General features: G+C 36.3%; 1 protein-coding gene across 4 annotated transcripts in view; it reads left to right on the plus strand.

The window, feature by feature from the left end:
* Positions 1-19,015, plus strand: part of MAP3K1 (mitogen-activated protein kinase kinase kinase 1) — a 58,971-nt gene that overhangs the window by 23,530 nt on the left and 16,426 nt on the right. For all 4 annotated transcript variants that reach the window (XM_039709762.1, XM_039709760.1, XM_039709761.1 and 1 more), the window contains exons 2-6: positions 11,755-11,905; positions 13,894-14,100; positions 15,856-16,056; positions 16,814-16,930; positions 17,490-17,638. In XM_039709762.1, the coding sequence (XP_039565696.1) occupies positions 11,762-11,905; positions 13,894-14,100; positions 15,856-16,056; positions 16,814-16,930; positions 17,490-17,638 (818 nt within the window). In that variant the 5' untranslated portion in view covers positions 11,755-11,761. The remainder of the gene's footprint in view (positions 1-11,754; positions 11,906-13,893; positions 14,101-15,855; positions 16,057-16,813; positions 16,931-17,489; positions 17,639-19,015) is intronic.

The following is a 19,015-nucleotide window of genomic DNA, read 5'->3' on the forward strand; positions in this document are numbered from 1 at the left end:
TGTTTCAACCAATGAAAAATATTCGTAATTATTTTAATTTTGGCATATTGGAGAATGTTTGCTTTTATGCATACCTTAATTTTTATTAGTAGAGTTAATGTTATAAAAGATTTAGTACGCTCAGCTTCTCTGATTTCACAGAAACACTGTGCTGCTTTCATGTCACTGTAAAGTTCAGGTAAGCCTTAGTGTTTCATGAGAGCCTAACCACATGTTTTATATCAAAATTTTAAGTTAATTCCTTTGAGTATAGAGGCAGTAGTGAAGCAAGGGAATGCTGTCATTACAGTGAATATTTAGACATTATGAACCTCATGTAGCAGCATCCCAGCATTCTTCATATATTCAGAATATTCATGAAAGTATTTTGCTTTTATTATTTTAGTATTTAAAATGGGAGGTTAATAATAATGTATAAATTTCAGATAACTGCTCCATCCGTTCAATTAATTTAGATGAGGTGGAGGTCAAACACAGCTATGGACAGGAGATGGATATTTGAGGGCTGCATTGATGAGCTTACATGAGTGGTCCACAAAAGCCTGTACTGTATTGCAGAACAAGCACAATGTTTGTCTTTTGGGTTATGTGGGAGATTTTCAGTTTAGAAATCTGAAAATACACTTGTGTGTTAATGTTTTTTGGGTTTTTTTCTATTAAAGCCATGGACTTCACAGAGTGCTACTATCTCATCTGAAGCAGTGCTCGAGGGTACTGCAAAATGGTTAGAAATGGTTTCATGGCATTTCTTGATCAAGTTTTCTGGGTTGCTGGTTCACATCTTAAGGACTTTTCTTGCAGTTCTACTTCATTGTTGAAAAGTTTGGATGGGCACAGGGTTGCTGCCAGCTACCTGAAAGATTATATGAATAGTTCCTAGTTTTAAGTGATTAAAGAAAAATATGTCTTAAATGGTAACTGATACCTTAACTGTTCAATAACGTAAAGAAAATCATAACCTTTTGTCTTGAATGCTGACAGTCAATTTCTGATCAATAAGAAGTTTTATGGGCAGATAGTTACAAAGAAGGATTGGTCATCATGCACTTTTTGAAGTACTAATTACTGCATTTATGATGACTGCCAGTATTAAATGTTTAGATCAAATCCCAGGTAAAGCTAAACTTGAATTTTAAGTGCATCATTTAATTCTGCTTCTAAAGTTCTTTTTTTAAGGGTAAACAGATGAGAGAGAGATATTTATAATTGAAAATATGTTTCCTCTGCCTGAAGTATGCATATATCTGTATTCCTGTGCGCCAAATAATTATGTTCTCGTGAAACTCACTGAAAATCCCTTCGGTGCTTGTCTTATAAATAGTGCAGTAGTTTTCTTAATGAGAATGTAAATGAGCATCATATTTTTTCATAGCTTCAGCAATGTGAGGCTTCTCCATCAAAACCAATTATTTCTTCTTATGTGCCTGTGGGTTAGGATAAATGAAGAAGCTTTTTTAAAGTAACTTTTATGTAATATCTATTCATGGTAATAAAGCAAGCAGTGAGTGCTGCTAGTACATTTTAGTATTTTCGAAATAAGTATTTTAGAGATTTTTTTCAGTTCATTTGTTTAACTTTTTATAGTTATTTGAACTCCTTTGTATGCCCACGAGACATGTGTTCCATGATTGCATGTGTTTATTCCTGTTTATATGTCTCATGTTTCTCACAACTTTTTTTCCTCCTTCTCTGATTCTTCTGGATGAATAAAAAGAAAATGTAAATTTACCTACTCTGATTCATCAATAATAAATGAAAGTTTAAGTTATTGTTATAACTCCTTCCCAGCGAAACCCCATGCTCCCAAGTTACCTTTGGAAGGAGATCTCAGAATGTAGAAATGAGTAGTAATTACTCTTACTGAGTTGTGGTGCTGATTAGAGAGGACAATAAAATATTAACTATCCAGTTCTGCAAAGCCTTCCTTCATTCCTCTTCAAAAGTGTTTTTAACAGCAGTAGGAAATTGTTCAGCATTCTGCCAACTGTACATGCACGTGACATGGTGGTTACTCATGTTACTCAGTGTTCATTACTTGTTTTAAAATGTTACTGTTTATGTTCAATATATTTTGTGGTCTCAAAGTCCTGTATGAGGTTAGTGGCAGATTTGTTCCAACTACCTTGTAACTACATTGCAGTGCTGTCTGCCTTGTAGTTCCAACTACACCTACACTGTAGTTCCAGCTACACTGTAAGTACAAACCAGAATGTTTGAATAATGCAGTAGTGGGAGATGAGTAAATGTCAGTGTAGATTTGGGGTTGTTCCACAGTGTGGTTTATTTTTTCCAATAGGTCATATATTTTAATCTTTTTGTATTGCCTTATGCATAAAGTGGCTTTCAGTGTGCAGAGTTGTGGTGTAATCAGTGAAGTGATGGTATTTTAACAATTTTTGCTAAACAATCACTCCACACAATCCTGGAGGAAAGATAATATTTCTTAAAGCTGGCAAGCATAGGAATACTAAAAAGTGCTTGAGTCCAAAATTGCCAAAATAAATGCAAGAGATTACAAGTAGCCAAAGCATTTTCTGGTGGACTGCTGAAAGGCAAAAGTTAAGGTGCCACCCACAGCTTCCTCCACAACATTTTGAATTCACATTAAGTGATGCTATCTGATGACATTCTGCATGAAGTGCAATTTATCTTCCCCCAACCGCCCACCCACCCCACCCCATCTCACTACTTTTTCTGTAATTCATGATGCCATAGTTTAAAGAGCTCGGGATGGTGGTCAGAGTGGGATGCAGAAAGTCAGTGTGTAGAGCTGTTTGTTCTAAGGACTGGTTTTAATGAGAAGAGAGTTCTTGGTAGCCCACAAAACCTTCAGGTTGGGAATAGTCTGCTGGCAGTCTGTGTGCTAACTGAAATCTGAACATAATTAAGGCATCTTTATTCACAACTAGGGTCTCTTTAAGACTTAGCACTTCATGTCAAATACTTAATGAACCTGGTCTTAGAAGGGCCACATATATCTCACTAGATAAAAATTAATTAGTTTTGCTGGTTTCATTTTTAAGAGTGTTTCACAAACAGGAAAACTGATACCAGCTGACCTAATAGCTCTTACTCTTACATCATCCCTCAGGTACTGTTTAAAGCTTCATACTGCTTCTAATTACTCTTGTATGGTATGTCTTGATGAAATCAGACTATTCCTTTTCATATACTAGCATGTTTTGCATAAGTGCAGTATCTGTCTATATCTTCAGATTCTGATGTATCTTTCTAGATCAATGTAATGTTATTTTTCTCTTTTTATGGAGGGGTGCCCATGTTTTATTATGCTGTTATTAGCAATCGCTTGTGTACACGGGAATGTGTTGTGCCTAGGAACCTGGGATAAAATGGTTAATCTGAAAACTTGAATGCAAAGGCTTTCTGATCAAATGTAATTTGCATGGAACAGTGTCTTTCCTCAAGTCACTGGTGACAAGCTGGAATTCTCATAAAGTAATGCTTCTCTTCTGTTATGCTTTCACACTGCTGTGTGAATGAGTCTGCAATTTGTAAGTTAATTTTTAAGCAAATACTGAAGATACCCATATCATACAGAAATCAGCTCATTACATTTTTACTCTGACAGTATGTAATTTCTAGTTAGTATCAAGATTTCCATTTCATAGGGAATATGCATTGCTATAAATTAGAACTTAAATACATTGTTATAAGTAAGATGGGAAAGCAGCAGTTTTAAAATAAAATCTCAGGAACCCACTGAAGATGATAAGAAACAATGATATATTTTTAAGGCGTATACTTGCTGTCCTATATTGACTTTCTTGTTTTGTTATAGAGCCCTGATTTGTTATTATGGAAAAATATTATTATTGCTTGATAACTGCACTGGGGTTTTTTTGGGTTTTTTTTTTTAAATTGTCTCACTAAACATTCTCTTCCTTATCTGGTAAGATTCCTGTACTTATTTTAATTCTGTAGATTTTAAAGAAGACAAAACAGGAATTTCTGAGGTTGTATCATTTTTAGCCATATGCTCACAAAAGTTTTGAATGCCTTTTCCTCCTTTTTTTGTCGTGGTAGCTTGTTGTTTTAAAAAAACCCTAACATTTGCACTAGTAGCTGCCATTGTTAAAGTGGGTGTAGTTACTGTATGGTTGGCTTGTGGTTAGCTTAGCTGACAGATACCACCAAAAGGTCTTGTTGTTCCAAAGGAGACAACCCTGTTCAGCACAGAGCACTCTACACCTGCAAAGCCACTGCATGTGTGAGCATTAAGGGTCTGCAGAACCTAAACCTGGATCTTCATGGTGAGAGCCAGTTCCCCCGTAGCTCTCTGCTGATAGAGGATACTGCTCTTCAATATGTACCTACCATAAGTGGTTTGGGGTTGCTAGGGTTATTTTTTTTTCACCCAGCAGTTACTCAGAATAGGCTTGCAAGGAATTTTTTATGTTATTTCTTCATTGTAGGAAAACTTCTTGTGACAGTCAGAAATCTCTGTGGAAACATTTAGCCCACTTTGGCCTTTGAGCAAGATTCAGTGTATGCATGAATCTTCAGAGTACAAGGCCTTTTTGAATGGGTCTGACTGTCAGTGAACAAGACATATCCCTCTTTAGCAAGTTCAGTGCCTGTTTAGTGTAGCTTACTCTTATTACATCATGATATCATACTAATGATAGAAATTCCCAGTGTCACTTGGATTAATAAATATATAGACAAGAAATAGGAAAAGAGGAAAAAAAATAAAGCTTTAACTTTAAAAAAATGAGTATCAAATAACAGAACATAAATTTAAAAAACAAATTGGGATGCTTAGAATACTAGGGGCCTGCTTCATGACTTCTGATTGCCACTTCAGTATAACTAATTGATAACAATGGTAATTGGTTGTAATTGTCAGCAGTGTATGCTAAGAAACAAATATAACCCTGGTGAGAAATAGTGATTATCATGAAAGCATGTCAGTCAGATCATTCTTCAGAAGAGAGCAGGAGGAGTCCTGTTAAATTTCTTTTGCATCCCTGGTCTCCTTCTGTGAGGCCAGAGTTACCAGTCACTAAGACCTAAAATTTTTAGAGGATGTTATGTTTGTTTGTTTTGCTTAAACAAAACAAGCCTTCAGTTTTTTCATTTGCTTTCTTTCATTGTTATTTTTATGATCATATTTTGCTGAGAGAACTTTCTGGCAGTGATCTCTGAACATTTGGTATCTGCTGATAATTCTGCCATTTTGAACAGTGCCAAGACATTCTAAATTTTTTTGTATTTATAACTATAACAGAAATAATTTAGTAGGTTGTTGCTTTTAAATTCTGTGTAACTTATCCTGTCCAAATTACTAGTTTGTATCCTATCTTATTTCCACCATTCTCATAGAAGGTGGAGAATGTAGTGTGCAGGTTTATCTGCTATACCCTAGTATCTTAAGCTGATTCAAAGCATAATTTTTTTTCTATTAAATATCTGATGTTCTCTACTGGTGACAGGGGAGTAAAATTAGCTAAGAAATTCTTAATCCCATGCATTATGTATGGAGATGTTTTACTCTTCTCTGACAATCACCTAATATAAAATAAGAAATGCTGTCTTTAAAAAATCGGACAGACACTTGAAGCAGTAGGATACATGCCTGACATTTCCATTGAGAACTTTAAGGACATGTATTTTGGGTTTTACCCTACCTTTAATTCTCATCTTTCTGTTAATGGCTTCTGACTTCTGCATCAGCGAGGGCCATATCTGCACAGACCTGATCCTTTCTATGTGTTGGCCAATCACATTTCAACTAGTACTTCTAGTTTGAGCTAGGACAGCCTTGATGAATCTGGGGCGAAAGATCAGTTTGGTGGCTAAGAGATCAAACTCCATTCTAGAAGTGAAAAAGGGAGTTGATTGCATGATACAGAACAGGTAAAAACTTGTTCTTACACTTAAGAGCTAGAGGACAGCTCTGGTGGGCCAAGCTGGGTGAAAGAATGCCTAACACCTGTGTGTGAGATCCTGTAACCTCGTGCAGATGAACTAATCATATAGCTGTCAGTGAGCACTCCTGTTTAGTCTTTGTAATGACGTGACTGCTGTTAACACCTGTGCGTGAGATCCTGTAACCTGGTGCAGATGAACTAATCATATTGCTGTCAGTGAGCACTCCTGTTTAGTCTTTGTAATGACGTGACTGCTGTTTTTGAAGACCCAGTGCTATGTTGCACCATGATGGGGATAGGACTTGTGCATTCTCTTCAGCTGGCATAACATGAACTGGGCATACTGGGTTCTGCTGTCTGCTGGGATGCTGAAGTTTGTCATACAGTAATAAGTATATGAACCTTTATAATCTCATTTTGGGTCTATTAAGCAAAATTCATATTTAAAATAATTAAACTACACAATTATTATTACCTTTGGGTCTCTTGTATCAATATAAATTATCTACCTCCTGGAAGTCCTAGAAATTCTGTTCAATAATGGCATAAACTTCAAGGGTTTTAGAGACAAAGTACCAGCTTTTCTCTCTAAATCGTTTAGTATGGAAGTATGGAGTCCAAGAGATCATGTAACATTACTGCTGTTTTGAAAACACCTGTATGTACATCCTGATCAATCTGGACTGTGACTGGCTGACTAAATAACGATAGAAAGAATTAGAGAGCCCTAGGAACTTGTCTGTAATACTGGTGTGAGATGTCTGATAGTTTTTGTTTTTTTAAGAAATACACAGGAAATAAGCCCATTTTATTAGCTTAGTAGCAAGTATCTGTTGCAAATGGAGGCTGTTTCTTGTTTTGTAGGAGGACTCATTTTCTCTGGGTACTGAGCAATGGATCTCAAAGGGTCAGCTAGGTGGTTTCAGAGCAAGAAATAAAAGCAAATGTTTTACATAGGTGAATTTTACCTCATAGGAGGTAGAAAAGCTCTGCAGGAAATCAACCTATGTATGTTTTGGCATCCATCTTTGGAGTTTTGAGCCTTCATCACTGAGGCTCAGAGGAAGGATGATCCTTCCTGACCAGGGCCTGTGAGGTTCTACTGAAGGGGATGGCTCTGTCTGTGTAGTTAGAGCTTTGATTGTGAATATTGTCCTGTTAGCAGTGAAATACTCTACAGTTCCACCTTTTAACATACCAGCCTTCAAAGAAGTACTCTTAACAGAATAATACAACTAAATTTCACACTTCTATAACATCCAACTAAAGTCTCTGTAACTATTTTAGGAAGCCAAGTACCTTTGTCTCTAGGAAGTACCACATTCAATTCTGTTGTTAGGTGGCAGTTGCTGCCATTTATTACCAGGTTGAGAAAGTTCCCTGTGAAGTTTTTCACAATATGTGCCATACTTTTGTATTGTTAGACTGGACACATATTGTTAGATGATAGCTGTCAGCAGTAGTGAATCGTCAGGAGAAGGAACAGGAGACTTGCCAGGAGGTCAGACCAAGACTTGTCCATCTTGCTCTGTTTATTTACTAATCTTGATTTCATTAGAAGTACTTAATGGTAAAAGAGAAGCTGTGAGCAGTGCTGGAACTGTGGCAATAAGTTACCCCACATATTAGTAGCTGATATCCTCAGTTCAGGGATTGGCTAACTCTTTTGTCCCTGTTCTTCACATTGAGCACTGCTCCTATATGCCATGCCTCCTGACTGGCTGGCCAACTAGCCTGGTGTTCTTGGCACCTGTTGAGGCTAGGATTGCGTTTAGCTGGGTGACCATATTCATAGTTCTTGCTTAAGATCCTCAGAATGAGATCTTTATGTCCTATCTAAGGTTGCTTCCAGTTGTGATTTGTTATAATCTGTCCAATAAAAATATATAGCATTTTTATTGGACAGATTATAAAATGTCTGCTGCATTTGTTCTTTCTCATCCTGTGCTCTTCCATCAAACCTGCTACTAACTCCCTTGATTGTTCATAGCTGTTTTGTGACCACTTTTGTTCATAATGTTTCTTCTAGTTCCCCATGGTTTGACCACTGCTCATATGCAAGTTACTTTTGCTAAGTTTCTTCAGAAAAATGTTTAAAAGAAAAAACAAACCCAAACAACTCAGCAGCTAATAATTTTTCTCTGGTATGACTGGATACTTGCGAATATAGCAAATAGAACTTCCTTTCCCTTTCTTGGTGAATTGACTCCTATTTCAGAGCTTGCGTTTTTCCTGCCTTCCTGCTGCTAATAAAATATGGTCCAGTCTGGCTATTGGATAAAGCTTTTTTACCCATGTAAGATAGCAGAGAAGCCAAGACATCTAACTGTTGAGAAGTACAATGAAATGTACAATTGGCAAATGAACTGGAGCTACAGTTGAGCTTTCATATGCCATTATATACTTTTGTAAGAAAAATACTTGCTGAGAATTAGTACTGAATTCACTAAGCTCTTAGAAGTAAAGTTTGCTTATGTACTTCACCATAGTTCACTAAAATAGCATGTGTAATGCATACCTCAGTATAAAATACTGAGTCATTGATCCATAGGAAACAAGTTGTTAATGATCTCGCTATTCAGTTGCTGTTTGGAGGTCTTCAAAATTAAGACATGTTGCAGTGATTGTTTCCACGAAGTGTGTTAATCTTACTGTAGTGAGTTTTGTCATGAAGCAAATAATCTAAAGTTAATAATGGAATTATTAAAGTGTAGATCAGTGATCTTATGCATTAAACTCCAGTATTTATCACACTGTTGACCTTGCTCAGTACTCTAGAACTCAATTTAGACCCATTTCTTTGTAACTTCTTGACTATTAGTACAGGAGCTGGTGTCTGTTGGTTTGAAAATACTAATACAAAGAATTCAGAAGATACTTGGGGTTGGGGAGGGTGGGGAGGCAAAGTTAAAAAGTTAAAATTTATCAGAAAAAAGTGCCTTTTATCTTTTTTCTTTGGCTTATGAGAAGCTGAAACATTTAAGAGCAAAATCCTTGCTTCCTAATGAAGCACAGGAGTGGACTGTTGAGAAATATAAGGCTCTCCTGGTTCAAGCATGTTCTCCGAGGTTTGTTTTTAGCTTGCTCATTAGCTTTGCACTGTGATTAAAAAAAAAAACACCACCTGAGAGTCACTTAAGTATGTGGGTATCACAAATAGGTGCTGGTCTGTGAAAATCAAAATACTCTGTACACTGCAGGATGAAGTCCTTGGTGGAATATGCTCTGGCTTTCTTGTTTTTATTTTGTGCTGAGTTACAGTGATCTATATACTGGCAATCCAGACATCACTGTACATCAGCTTGCCTGGAATAGATGAGGGAGTTTGCTTAAGATGTAAAAAACAAAACAGATAAAAAAAACAAACCCTGAACCATTCAGGTTCAGGGACACAAGGTGGGGATATCTTGCAGTATGTAGGAGTTTGGTGCAGTCACAGGAAAGATATTTTTTTCCACAGACCCAGCAGGTATGAATATTCTAATGATTATTTTAGCCATGGCTTTAAAATATAAAATATGAAGTAGCTTAAGAAGTTGTGCTTTATAAGTAAAAAGAAATACACATGGATATACATACAACTTAAATTCTGCATGAGATAACTGATCTACTAGGCAAAAGCTTTCAGACACAGTTGGTCTTTCCCACCTGCATGTAGAGAAAGCACAAGAGTTCTTTGTGCAGAAAAGAGTAGATCGGTTTAGCTGTCACATGAGAGGAAGATAGCTGCTTCTGCTTTTTAGAGAACAAGCAGAGATTGTAAAGCCTCTGCTGTTGTATTACATTGTTCATGAATTCAAGTCCAAGGGCCTCTAAAAGACTTTTTTTGTATCAGTTGGGAAGTTAATCATGGTTGTATGAACAGATGAAATACTGTGTCGTTCTTTCACTGCTGTGGTGTTTTCTGTCTAGTATATGAAGTATTCATGCAACTGAGATGGTTCATGCCAGGAGATAACTACTATAAAAAATAATGATGTTTTAACTTGTGCCTATATTACTTTAGAGTTGTGTTCTTATATTTTTTTTTGGAACAGATTTCCTTGAACAGATTTTTTTGATTGAGGAAAAAATTTAAAGTTGACTCTTTTTACACAGTGGTTTCTTCCACATTTGAAATTTTCAGGCATGTTTTTCATTTGGACTCTACCTACTGCTATAATATCTTCGGTTTTCATGAATTATCACTACTTTTGTCTCTGTATCTAGAAGGCAGGGTTGTGGAATTCACTTGCATTACTTTTAAAGTTAAGCAAGCATGAATGCTTAACCTCTGAAAAAACATTCATTCTTATGTGGATTGTGTTTCTACTTATAAACCTTAATCACTGGAATCACACAGTTATGCATATCTAAAATCAGTTATTAACAGTAGGTTTAGAAGTTAGCTTGAAAGAAAATATATTTTCTTTACACTGTCCATCTGCTTATTACGTTTCAGTACTGAACAGGAAGTATTATTTCCTGCCTCAGAATCCTTTGTTTCCTTTGTCTCTACAATGAGAGAAGGAAAAAAAATAACAGTACTCTCCTTCTGACTTGCAGAAACTTCTCATTTTCTTTAAAGCACATTTATTTGTGATAAATTACCTCAATAATACAATGCTGCTGAAGATAGAAATTGTAATTTTAACATCATTTTATTGCAATGAATATTGCAGGGAATATATTTTTAGGTCATCGTACAATACATAAATGCAGTTTTGACTGCATGGTAAATGTTTTAGAAGCTGAGATTTCATGGAAGAAAGCAGTGCTTGTAGCTGAATTATTATATACTCTCCCTTTTTAAGCTGTGAATTTATTTTTGGAATAAAATCTCATTCTGACAGTTGGCTTAATCAAGCTTGCTTATTTTGAAAGAGCACTGGCTTCAAGAAGATGGGTGGGGATCATGTGCTGCTGCTTAAGAATGTGGTTTTCTTGGTGATTTAGCAGATAACTCAACAGAATCAGGAAATCTTCCAGACTGCTCATATTTGTTTTTCAGTGTCTGACAGTATTTCTTGCCTTTTCGCTGTTGCCAGCAATCACAAGGAACTACTTTGCTGTAGGTGAAAAAGTACAAGCCCAGATGGATTAAATTTTCATTTTACAGATATGAACTTGCTGTGAATTTTTGCTCTTGCTGTAGCTGATTTTAAGAACTCTTGAGTCATTAGTCACCTGGAGAGAACTCACAAGGCCACTAGCCTTAACTTTGTGACATTTGTGTCTAGTTTAAATACAGTTTAGGCCAGATTGGATGGGGCAGCCTGGTCTAGTGGTAGGTGTCCCTGCCCACAGTGAGAGATCAGAACTAGATGATCTTTAAGAGTTCTTCCAACCCAGGACATTTTATTATTCTCTGATACTTACTGTGTATTAGTTTACAAGTTCTCTGGTTTTGAGCAGAGTTAATATATGATGGGGCACTAGGTATATAGTTTCATGCTTGTGCATGCTGTGATTGTGGGAAATTTTTGTCTTTAATTTATATTAATTTTGTAAATTATTTTAAAATGGAGAAAGGAATGCGTGAACCATTGCAACATATGTGAAACCTTTGAAAAATGTAAAGGCATTATATAGAAGGTAACTTTTGTATTGGTTTGGTATTTGCCAAGATGTTCATTTTTACAGTGCTACAAGTAGTGCACACATTTTAAAGAAATATCCCTCTAAACAGGTCTTCTGCTTCAAATGGCAGAATAAGTGATTAGTTGTAACTCTTAAAAGGCTTCTTGTAGTCTGGTGGAAATAATGTTTTAGCAGCTGCATTGTAAGGAGAGGGAGAATAGAGTGGCACAAAGTTTAACAATGCTGTGACATTATACTTCAACTGAAATTAATTGTGTTTATGACTTTTTTTTCTTTGCTGTAGTCGTGACATGGAGAATAAAGAAACCCTTAGGGGGTTACAGAAGATGGATGACCGCCCAGAAGAGCGCATGATCAGGGAGAAACTCAAGGCAACATGTATGCCAGCCTGGAAGCATGAATGGCTGGAAAGAAGAAGCAGAAGAGGCCCTGTGGTAGGTGGCACTGATGGAAGGACGGTATCTGTAACAGCTATTACAAACAAAAATCACGTACATTTCTTCCTATTAGAAACCTCTTTTTCTTAACAATTTCTCTGCCCTTAATTGTGGTGCTGGTGTGGGTTTCCTGCGGGTGTGTGACAGCACAGCGTGGCTGGGTGCAGCGTCCCGCGGTTGCAGCTGTTTGTTTTCCGGCCGAGGCGGTCCCGGGGCCGCTCTGCGGCGCGGCTGGAGCACGGCTGCGGCACGGCTGCGGCACGGCTGCCCTCCCGCGGCTCGAGCGTGGAAACCACCTCGAAACGGCAGCGAACCCCAGCGCCGCTGCTCCTCCTGCCCGCTCCCAGCTCTGGGGAAGCTTGCCTGACAGCGTTCTCTTAGCCTTTTGCATACTGCTGTGGCATAAATGGCTTGGAAGTGCTTTTAAGAAACGTAGGTAGATCAAACCTGAAATACTTCAAGAGTAGTTCCATTATTCTGTTCAGCATAATGCTGGTTAATTAATGGCCATTACTTACCTATGAACATAGTTGCAATTGGTTGATATGACTCACATGTACCACTAATGTAAAGTTAAGATCATCTGATGCAGTAGGCAAGTGTTTGGGGCAGCTTTTCTGGAACAGAAATAAGAAGGTTCTGTTGGTTCTGTTGTGAGAAATAATGTTGAAAATACTGAAGAGTACACCAAACTCCATTACCTCAAAGGGTCAAATAGCACAATTTTAAAATTTAAAAATCAAAATGCTTTTGGGTTACTGAATAGCTTGAAATTATTTCCTTGCTCAGCGCACTTCTCTTGAGGTTTGTGGGTGTATTAATACATTTGGTGCTCTAGATTCTCAATTACTATAATTTGACATTTTTTATGTTTTCAAACACAAGTAGTTTGTCCATAGGTACATGAATTTACATTTTGATCTTCCAGGCAAGGAGAGGCATTATTGCATTAATATTACTGCATTAATTGGTAGGAAGGCTCTTTATATTTCTCTTTTATCCTGTTCACTTTTGTAACTGAGTCTAGATATCTCTTACTACCCTGAGGAGGGAAAGCCCCTTCCACTTTTTGTCTTAAAGAGACCTCTGGAAGTTTCTAGGAAAGATCTACTCTGTTTATCTGAGTTGTTGCTTGGAATGTCCTTCCAGTGTTGAGTCAAGCCTCTGAGACATTGGGAAATGTAGAGCTAAAACTGAATCTTCCCAATGTGACTTTTTAATTTGATTCCCAGGGACATTACTCTTCTTATGCGTTATGTGGGTCTGACTGGCAGAAAGCTGAAAGTTGTCTTGAAATATTCCAATTCTCAATTTCAAAATTTAGTGTTGATGCGACAAAGCACTATGGTGTACGTACTCCCTTTGCATGAGCACCCTCTCTATCCACATTGTGCAGCACCATGCATAGTGGTTAGCTCAGATACCAGATGTGGTGTAGCTGTTTTGCTTGTATGGAAGACAAAAAACCTGGATGTGGTTTTTACAAAGAACAGGACACCTAATTTTGCTGGAGTACCTGCATGGTTGAAGTCTTTATTTTGCAGAAGTGTTGTGTTAAAGGAATAGTAGCCCTAGTATTTTTCAGCTGGTATTTTCATGTGGAATGCATGGATCCAGTATTATAGCTTTTAAAAAGCACAGTGCCTATAGAGAAGAAAATTATTTTGGTTTCTACTATCCAGATGGGGAAACAGCTGTTTTTTGAGGTATCATGAGTGAAGGTTACAGGAGTACTTTGAGAATCAAATCAGTTGCTGCCACAACTAACACAAGCTGTGCAAACAGACAGGAAGAAAGGTTCTTGCTTTTGTGTTGCATATAGATTAGTAAACTAATCCCTCTCAAATGTTCGTAGTATGGCCTAAGAAGTATTTGAATATCTGCGTAATGGCTTAATTACAACAAAAGATTTATTGATTAATTTGCTTTGCTTTAATGTGAAATTACCAATGAATAATTTCAACATGTGGTTTAATTCCTGCAAGGTGGTGAAGCCTATCCCTGGAAAAGTAGATGGATCAGAAATGACCAAACTCTGTCTAGATCCTCAAGCTGAAGGACATAACACTGCTTCTTCACCTACGCAAAAAGGAAGACGTAGCCCTTCTCCTAGCAGTTCTTCTTCATCATCTGCTAGGACAGTTAAATCTGAGTCACCAGGTGTTAGAAGAAAAAGGGTATCTCCAGTGCCTGTAAGTTGCAAGCTCTGGTGTAATTTTGAATTTGGCTATATCCTACAATCTTTTGCTTATAGGGGCAGTTGATCCTCCCTCTGTAGAGCAAGATGCTGATATAAAGAGGTTATTACAGGATATCCCTTGAATGACATACATATCTCATGTGGTATTTCTCATGTGTGTTTTCTTTTTCCTTCAGTCCTGCTTTCATTTGTTATTGGTAGGAAATAAATGAAGAAATATAGGTACTCAGTCATGAATACATGTATGTTCTCTTAGCTTGATCAGCATGAAGAAGTACTGGTAGATTTTTTTTTGTTAAGCCAGTTCGTTAAGTTAACCATCTTGTGTGGTTGTTGTTTGGTTGGGTTTTTTTGGTTCGTTGGTGGGGGTTTTTTTTCTTGTCTTTTTTTTTTAATAACTGTAGTCTCACCTGCCTGTCAGTTCTCTGGGCAGGTACATTCCATTAAGGATGGGACTGTGGACGAGATGAAAATTCCTGTAGAAAAGTTTTACTGGTATGCTGTAGTGATCCTCTATTTCAGAACTTACTTTTATGTACAGATTAGGAAGACTTATGTATGTACTTTGTTAGAAGTCTACAGTTACTATCATTGCATTCTAGAATAGAATGTTTTGAGCAAGAGTAACTGGCTTAATTAAAGAAGATCAAGATTATATTTTGAGCAGTAATATCTAGTACTCTAGCTTGTTGTAAAAAGGCTCATCAACAGTTAAATTCACAGTGCAATTAGAGGATAAATAAGAACTGATTGGTTTTATTTTCCCATTGTTCTTAACAAGTTTTTCCAGTATCAGTTAAAATGTATACTGCCATTCTTCTGAACTAGAGACAAGTATCAGAAGTTACAGGACAGCAGCACTGGTCCTTTCCTCTTGACATGAGAAATTGAAAGGTTAAGAAAAGAAAACTACCATTTTTACTAGGTTGAGGGATTTGTTTTATATTAACTTTTCACGTTAAAAACATTAGAAATCCAGTTTATATTTTACTTATACGATATACAGTGAATTCATTATTACTTTCATTCTAACATGGAATGCAATGCGTACAAATAAAAGCAGAAGATCTGAAATGGGATGGAACCATTAATACATCTCATCATGTTAGAAATGTGAAGACTTTAAATGAAGACAGTCTTTTTAAAATGTTTGGGCCATTGACTTTTTGATTATGGGGAAACAATATCAAAAAAACCCCAAAGCATCCTCATCTAAAAGTTGCTTGCACGGTGGAAAGGGGAGCAAGCTGTATCTTTTTTTTCTTTTCTTTGGAGTTTTCTTAAACTTTTGATTTTTGTTGAGCTTATATTCCCCTTTTTAAATTATAGTTATAGCACTTTTTTGTTTATGAAATATATTAGTGTTACAGCTATATAGAATAATCTCCTTTATTGAGTAATAAGTCTCTGATTGTCTTGAGATTGAATTACAATAGATAATTCAGTAGTAATATAGGTAGTATATAGGTAGTAATATAGGTAAGGCAACCTATGATGACATGAAAATAGGAAGCAATTTGAAAGACTCCTTTTATGTCCCAATGTCAGACAAGTTTCAGCTGCAGAATTTGTTTTCTTCTGCCCTTGACTACTGGATATGGGAGAAAAGTAATCCTTTGAAATCATACAGTTGAAGAGATTGTAGTAGTTCCAGGCTTTGGGGACTGCTATTCTATAAATAAATAAACCATACCTATTTAAACACTTTTCTGTCCTTTGGATGCTCGTGACGGAGGCACTTCTGTAGTTTCAGAGCGGTCGGATAACACCACCTCGACGAGCCCCTTCTCCAGATGGCTTCTCCCCATACAGCCCTGAGGAGACAAATCGCCGTGTCAACAAAGTGATGCGAGCCAGGCTCTACTTGCTGCAGCAGATAGGACCCAACTCTTTCCTGATTGGAGGCGACAGCCCTGATAATAAATACAGAGTGTTTATTGGCCCTCAGGTAGGCAACATTTTTGGCTTGTCTATAGCTTTTATCAATTCATAGTTAACCTCAGAAAACTGTTCAAAGCTAGATTAGTTTAACTGATAATCACTGTTCTGTAAAGCAGTGTTTAAAAGTTGTAATCTGCACTCATATAATAGTAAAATCAGTTTGTAATTGTAAATTACATTTGTCTACAGTTTCTCTTTTTTAAAAGAAAAAGACTCATTCCTAGAAGTGGCTCTGAATCATATATCTTACATATTCTTGACTAAAATTTGGTCAGTTAATTCCTCTGTTCATGGGATGTGTATAAATGACAAACGCATAAGTCCCTTAATAGTGTGATAATTTTATTCATATCCATAATGAGATCCTTTTCATAGGCTTTCTTGGTACTAATGTGATGCAGTATTGGGTGTATCAGGACACATTCAGGATGGGTGAACAGAAGCATCTCATTTAAGTTTGATTGATGTCATGTTGTGACATCATACTTCCAGTATGAAGCATAAAAATAGCTTCAGTTGATTAAAAAAAACGGGGACGGGGCGGAAAATAAATTGAAAACTGTTGTTGTAATTTTATGCAATTATGTATCCATTTCTGAATAATATTTTAGGAATTCCCTGTTTCTGTAAGGCTGTGCAAGGGAACATTTATGCCTTTTTATGAAATACTTATTTTTGTTGAGGGGAGGGTGTGTTCTGTGATACACTTAAGTGTGGAAAAATTGCCAAGTCAGTAGAACCTTAGAATATACTTTTCTTTGCAGACTTGCAGCTGTGGCCGTGGGACGTTTTGTATTCATCTGCTGTTTGTTATGCTGAGGGTCTTTCAGCTTGAACCCTCAGACCCAATGCTCTGGAGAAAGACACTGAAGAACTTTGAGGTAATCAATTTCTGATAGATGTAATGATAATATAGAATTCTAGAATAGACTCCATAATGTCTTTAGGACACTGTCTGAAACATGCTCAAAACTGCTAGATTTCAAAGCAACAAGAATATATGTTTATAATTATGTCTTTAATTCAGTCTCAGGAGTTCTGTAAGTGGAAAAAATTACCTACAAATATAAGACATAACTGCATAAGTAGTAGAGAGCTATAGTTTGATGAGTAATTCAACTCAAGGGATTTTCTATTAAGATTTATGCATCTGTCTCAGTGATTTGCTAGAAGGAAAAAAATGAGTATTTTGAAGTAATTGTTTGTATACTCAAAGCTGTTGTTTATTTTCAATAAGCAGATAAGTTTTTGGTGTAAAATGTTTCTTGTGATCTTTTTAGTAGTAAGACTTCTGAAATTGCTGCTGCGACTGCTAATGCATTATTGTGAAGGTGAATAGATTTTTCCTGTTAGCAGTAGTTTACACTTCTGTAATATGACTTTTAATTACCAGATATTCATAGCATAAATAAGACTGTTGCTATCTTTTTCTGATGTTAGGTTGAGAGTTTGTTCCAGAAATATCACAGTAGGCGTAGCTCGAGGATCAAAGCTCCATCTCGTAACACCATCCAGAAGTTTGTCTCACGCATGTCAAATTCTCATACATTGTCATCATCTAGTACTTCTACATCTAGTTCAGAAAACAGGTTAGTATTTTTAAAGGAATTACAAGCTTTATTCTGTAGTTTCAGCATCACCTACATTCTTTTTGTTCAAAGCTGCTTTCATTTCAAGCCACGTTAAGTCTCTGCATTTGCAAGCAATCAAGTCAAGCATACATTAGTCACTGTGGTACTAAGTGGGCATATTTGTTTTGTAACTTCTGTTTGGAAAATGTTAAGTAGAGTTGTGAAAATAATTTTTTTTACCCTACATGAATTCTGCAAAACAAACTTTTGAAATCTTGAATGCAAGACTGAAGCATACATCAACTTTGGAAGCCTATTGTGTGCATCTTTTTTTTAATATAGCACTTGTGCAAATGTTAACAAAAGAATAATTTTTTTTTATTGTCTCCTGTCCTGATTTGGAGAAAAGCTTGTGCCTCTGGAAATACACTGAAAAATGTTTAGGTAAATGCGCTCTACATAAACGCATACATAAATATAAAAACAGAAGCAAGCATATGTTTTTTAAAACTACTTAATTAAAAATGGGTAATTAAATTATTTCAAGAGAGCTATTAACATATTAGTTATGCCTTGTCTATGAATTGATGCCTTGTCTATGAATTTCTTTGATGTGTTATTCTTTAATCTTTCTTCCTCTGATTACTTCTACTTGAGTTCTTTTATACATACTTTTCCATGGTTTTGAAAAGATACTGATTAATTTTTTAAACAAATAATTTGTGCTTGCGTTATTTAGTGGGTAAACTGTACTTAATTTAAAGAGATCAGATCAAGACAGCAGCCCTACTTGAGGTTTTGTTTTGTGTGACTGAAGGAGTACCTTGATATGTTACTTTGTGATGATGAGCACATAGTAAGATGAATATATTCAGACAGGTTTATAATTCTGATATACAGACTATGACCTTAAACTCATTTAATCTTTTACTTATTTTTCCAAACTGTGTCTCTGTATATAAGTTGCATACACAAAGTTATTAAATTCATAATTACTTTGGAACTACTTATCTGGCAAGCCATGTCAATACTTTGTGTAGGAATTTTTTTTTCCACAGGATTGTGAACTTTGCTGCATTAGTTATCACTTCTTACAGGATGAAAGATTTTCAGTTGTTTGCCAGTACACCTGGTGATACTGATTCACCCTGCAATACTGATCCAATGAGAGAAGCTACTGTTCTGTCCAAGTCTAAATTTGTATGGTATAGTGTTGAAAAACAGTATCAGATTCATTTGAGACAGTAGTTTATTCAGTTCTGATAATTCCTGTGACTTGCAGTTATGTTTTGTTACTGCTAATTTGTCAAAAATAGGTTTCTAATTAATATATATATATACACACACGTGTGGAGAATGATTTTTTCATTGTAAGCTTACTTTTGTGGAGCTTTG

The sequence above is a fragment of the Passer montanus genome, unplaced genomic scaffold (genome assembly GCF_014805655.1).
Source record: "Passer montanus isolate IOZ18808 unplaced genomic scaffold, ASM1480565v1 scaffold22, whole genome shotgun sequence".
Classification (NCBI taxonomy): Eukaryota; Metazoa; Chordata; class Aves; order Passeriformes; family Passeridae; genus Passer; species Passer montanus.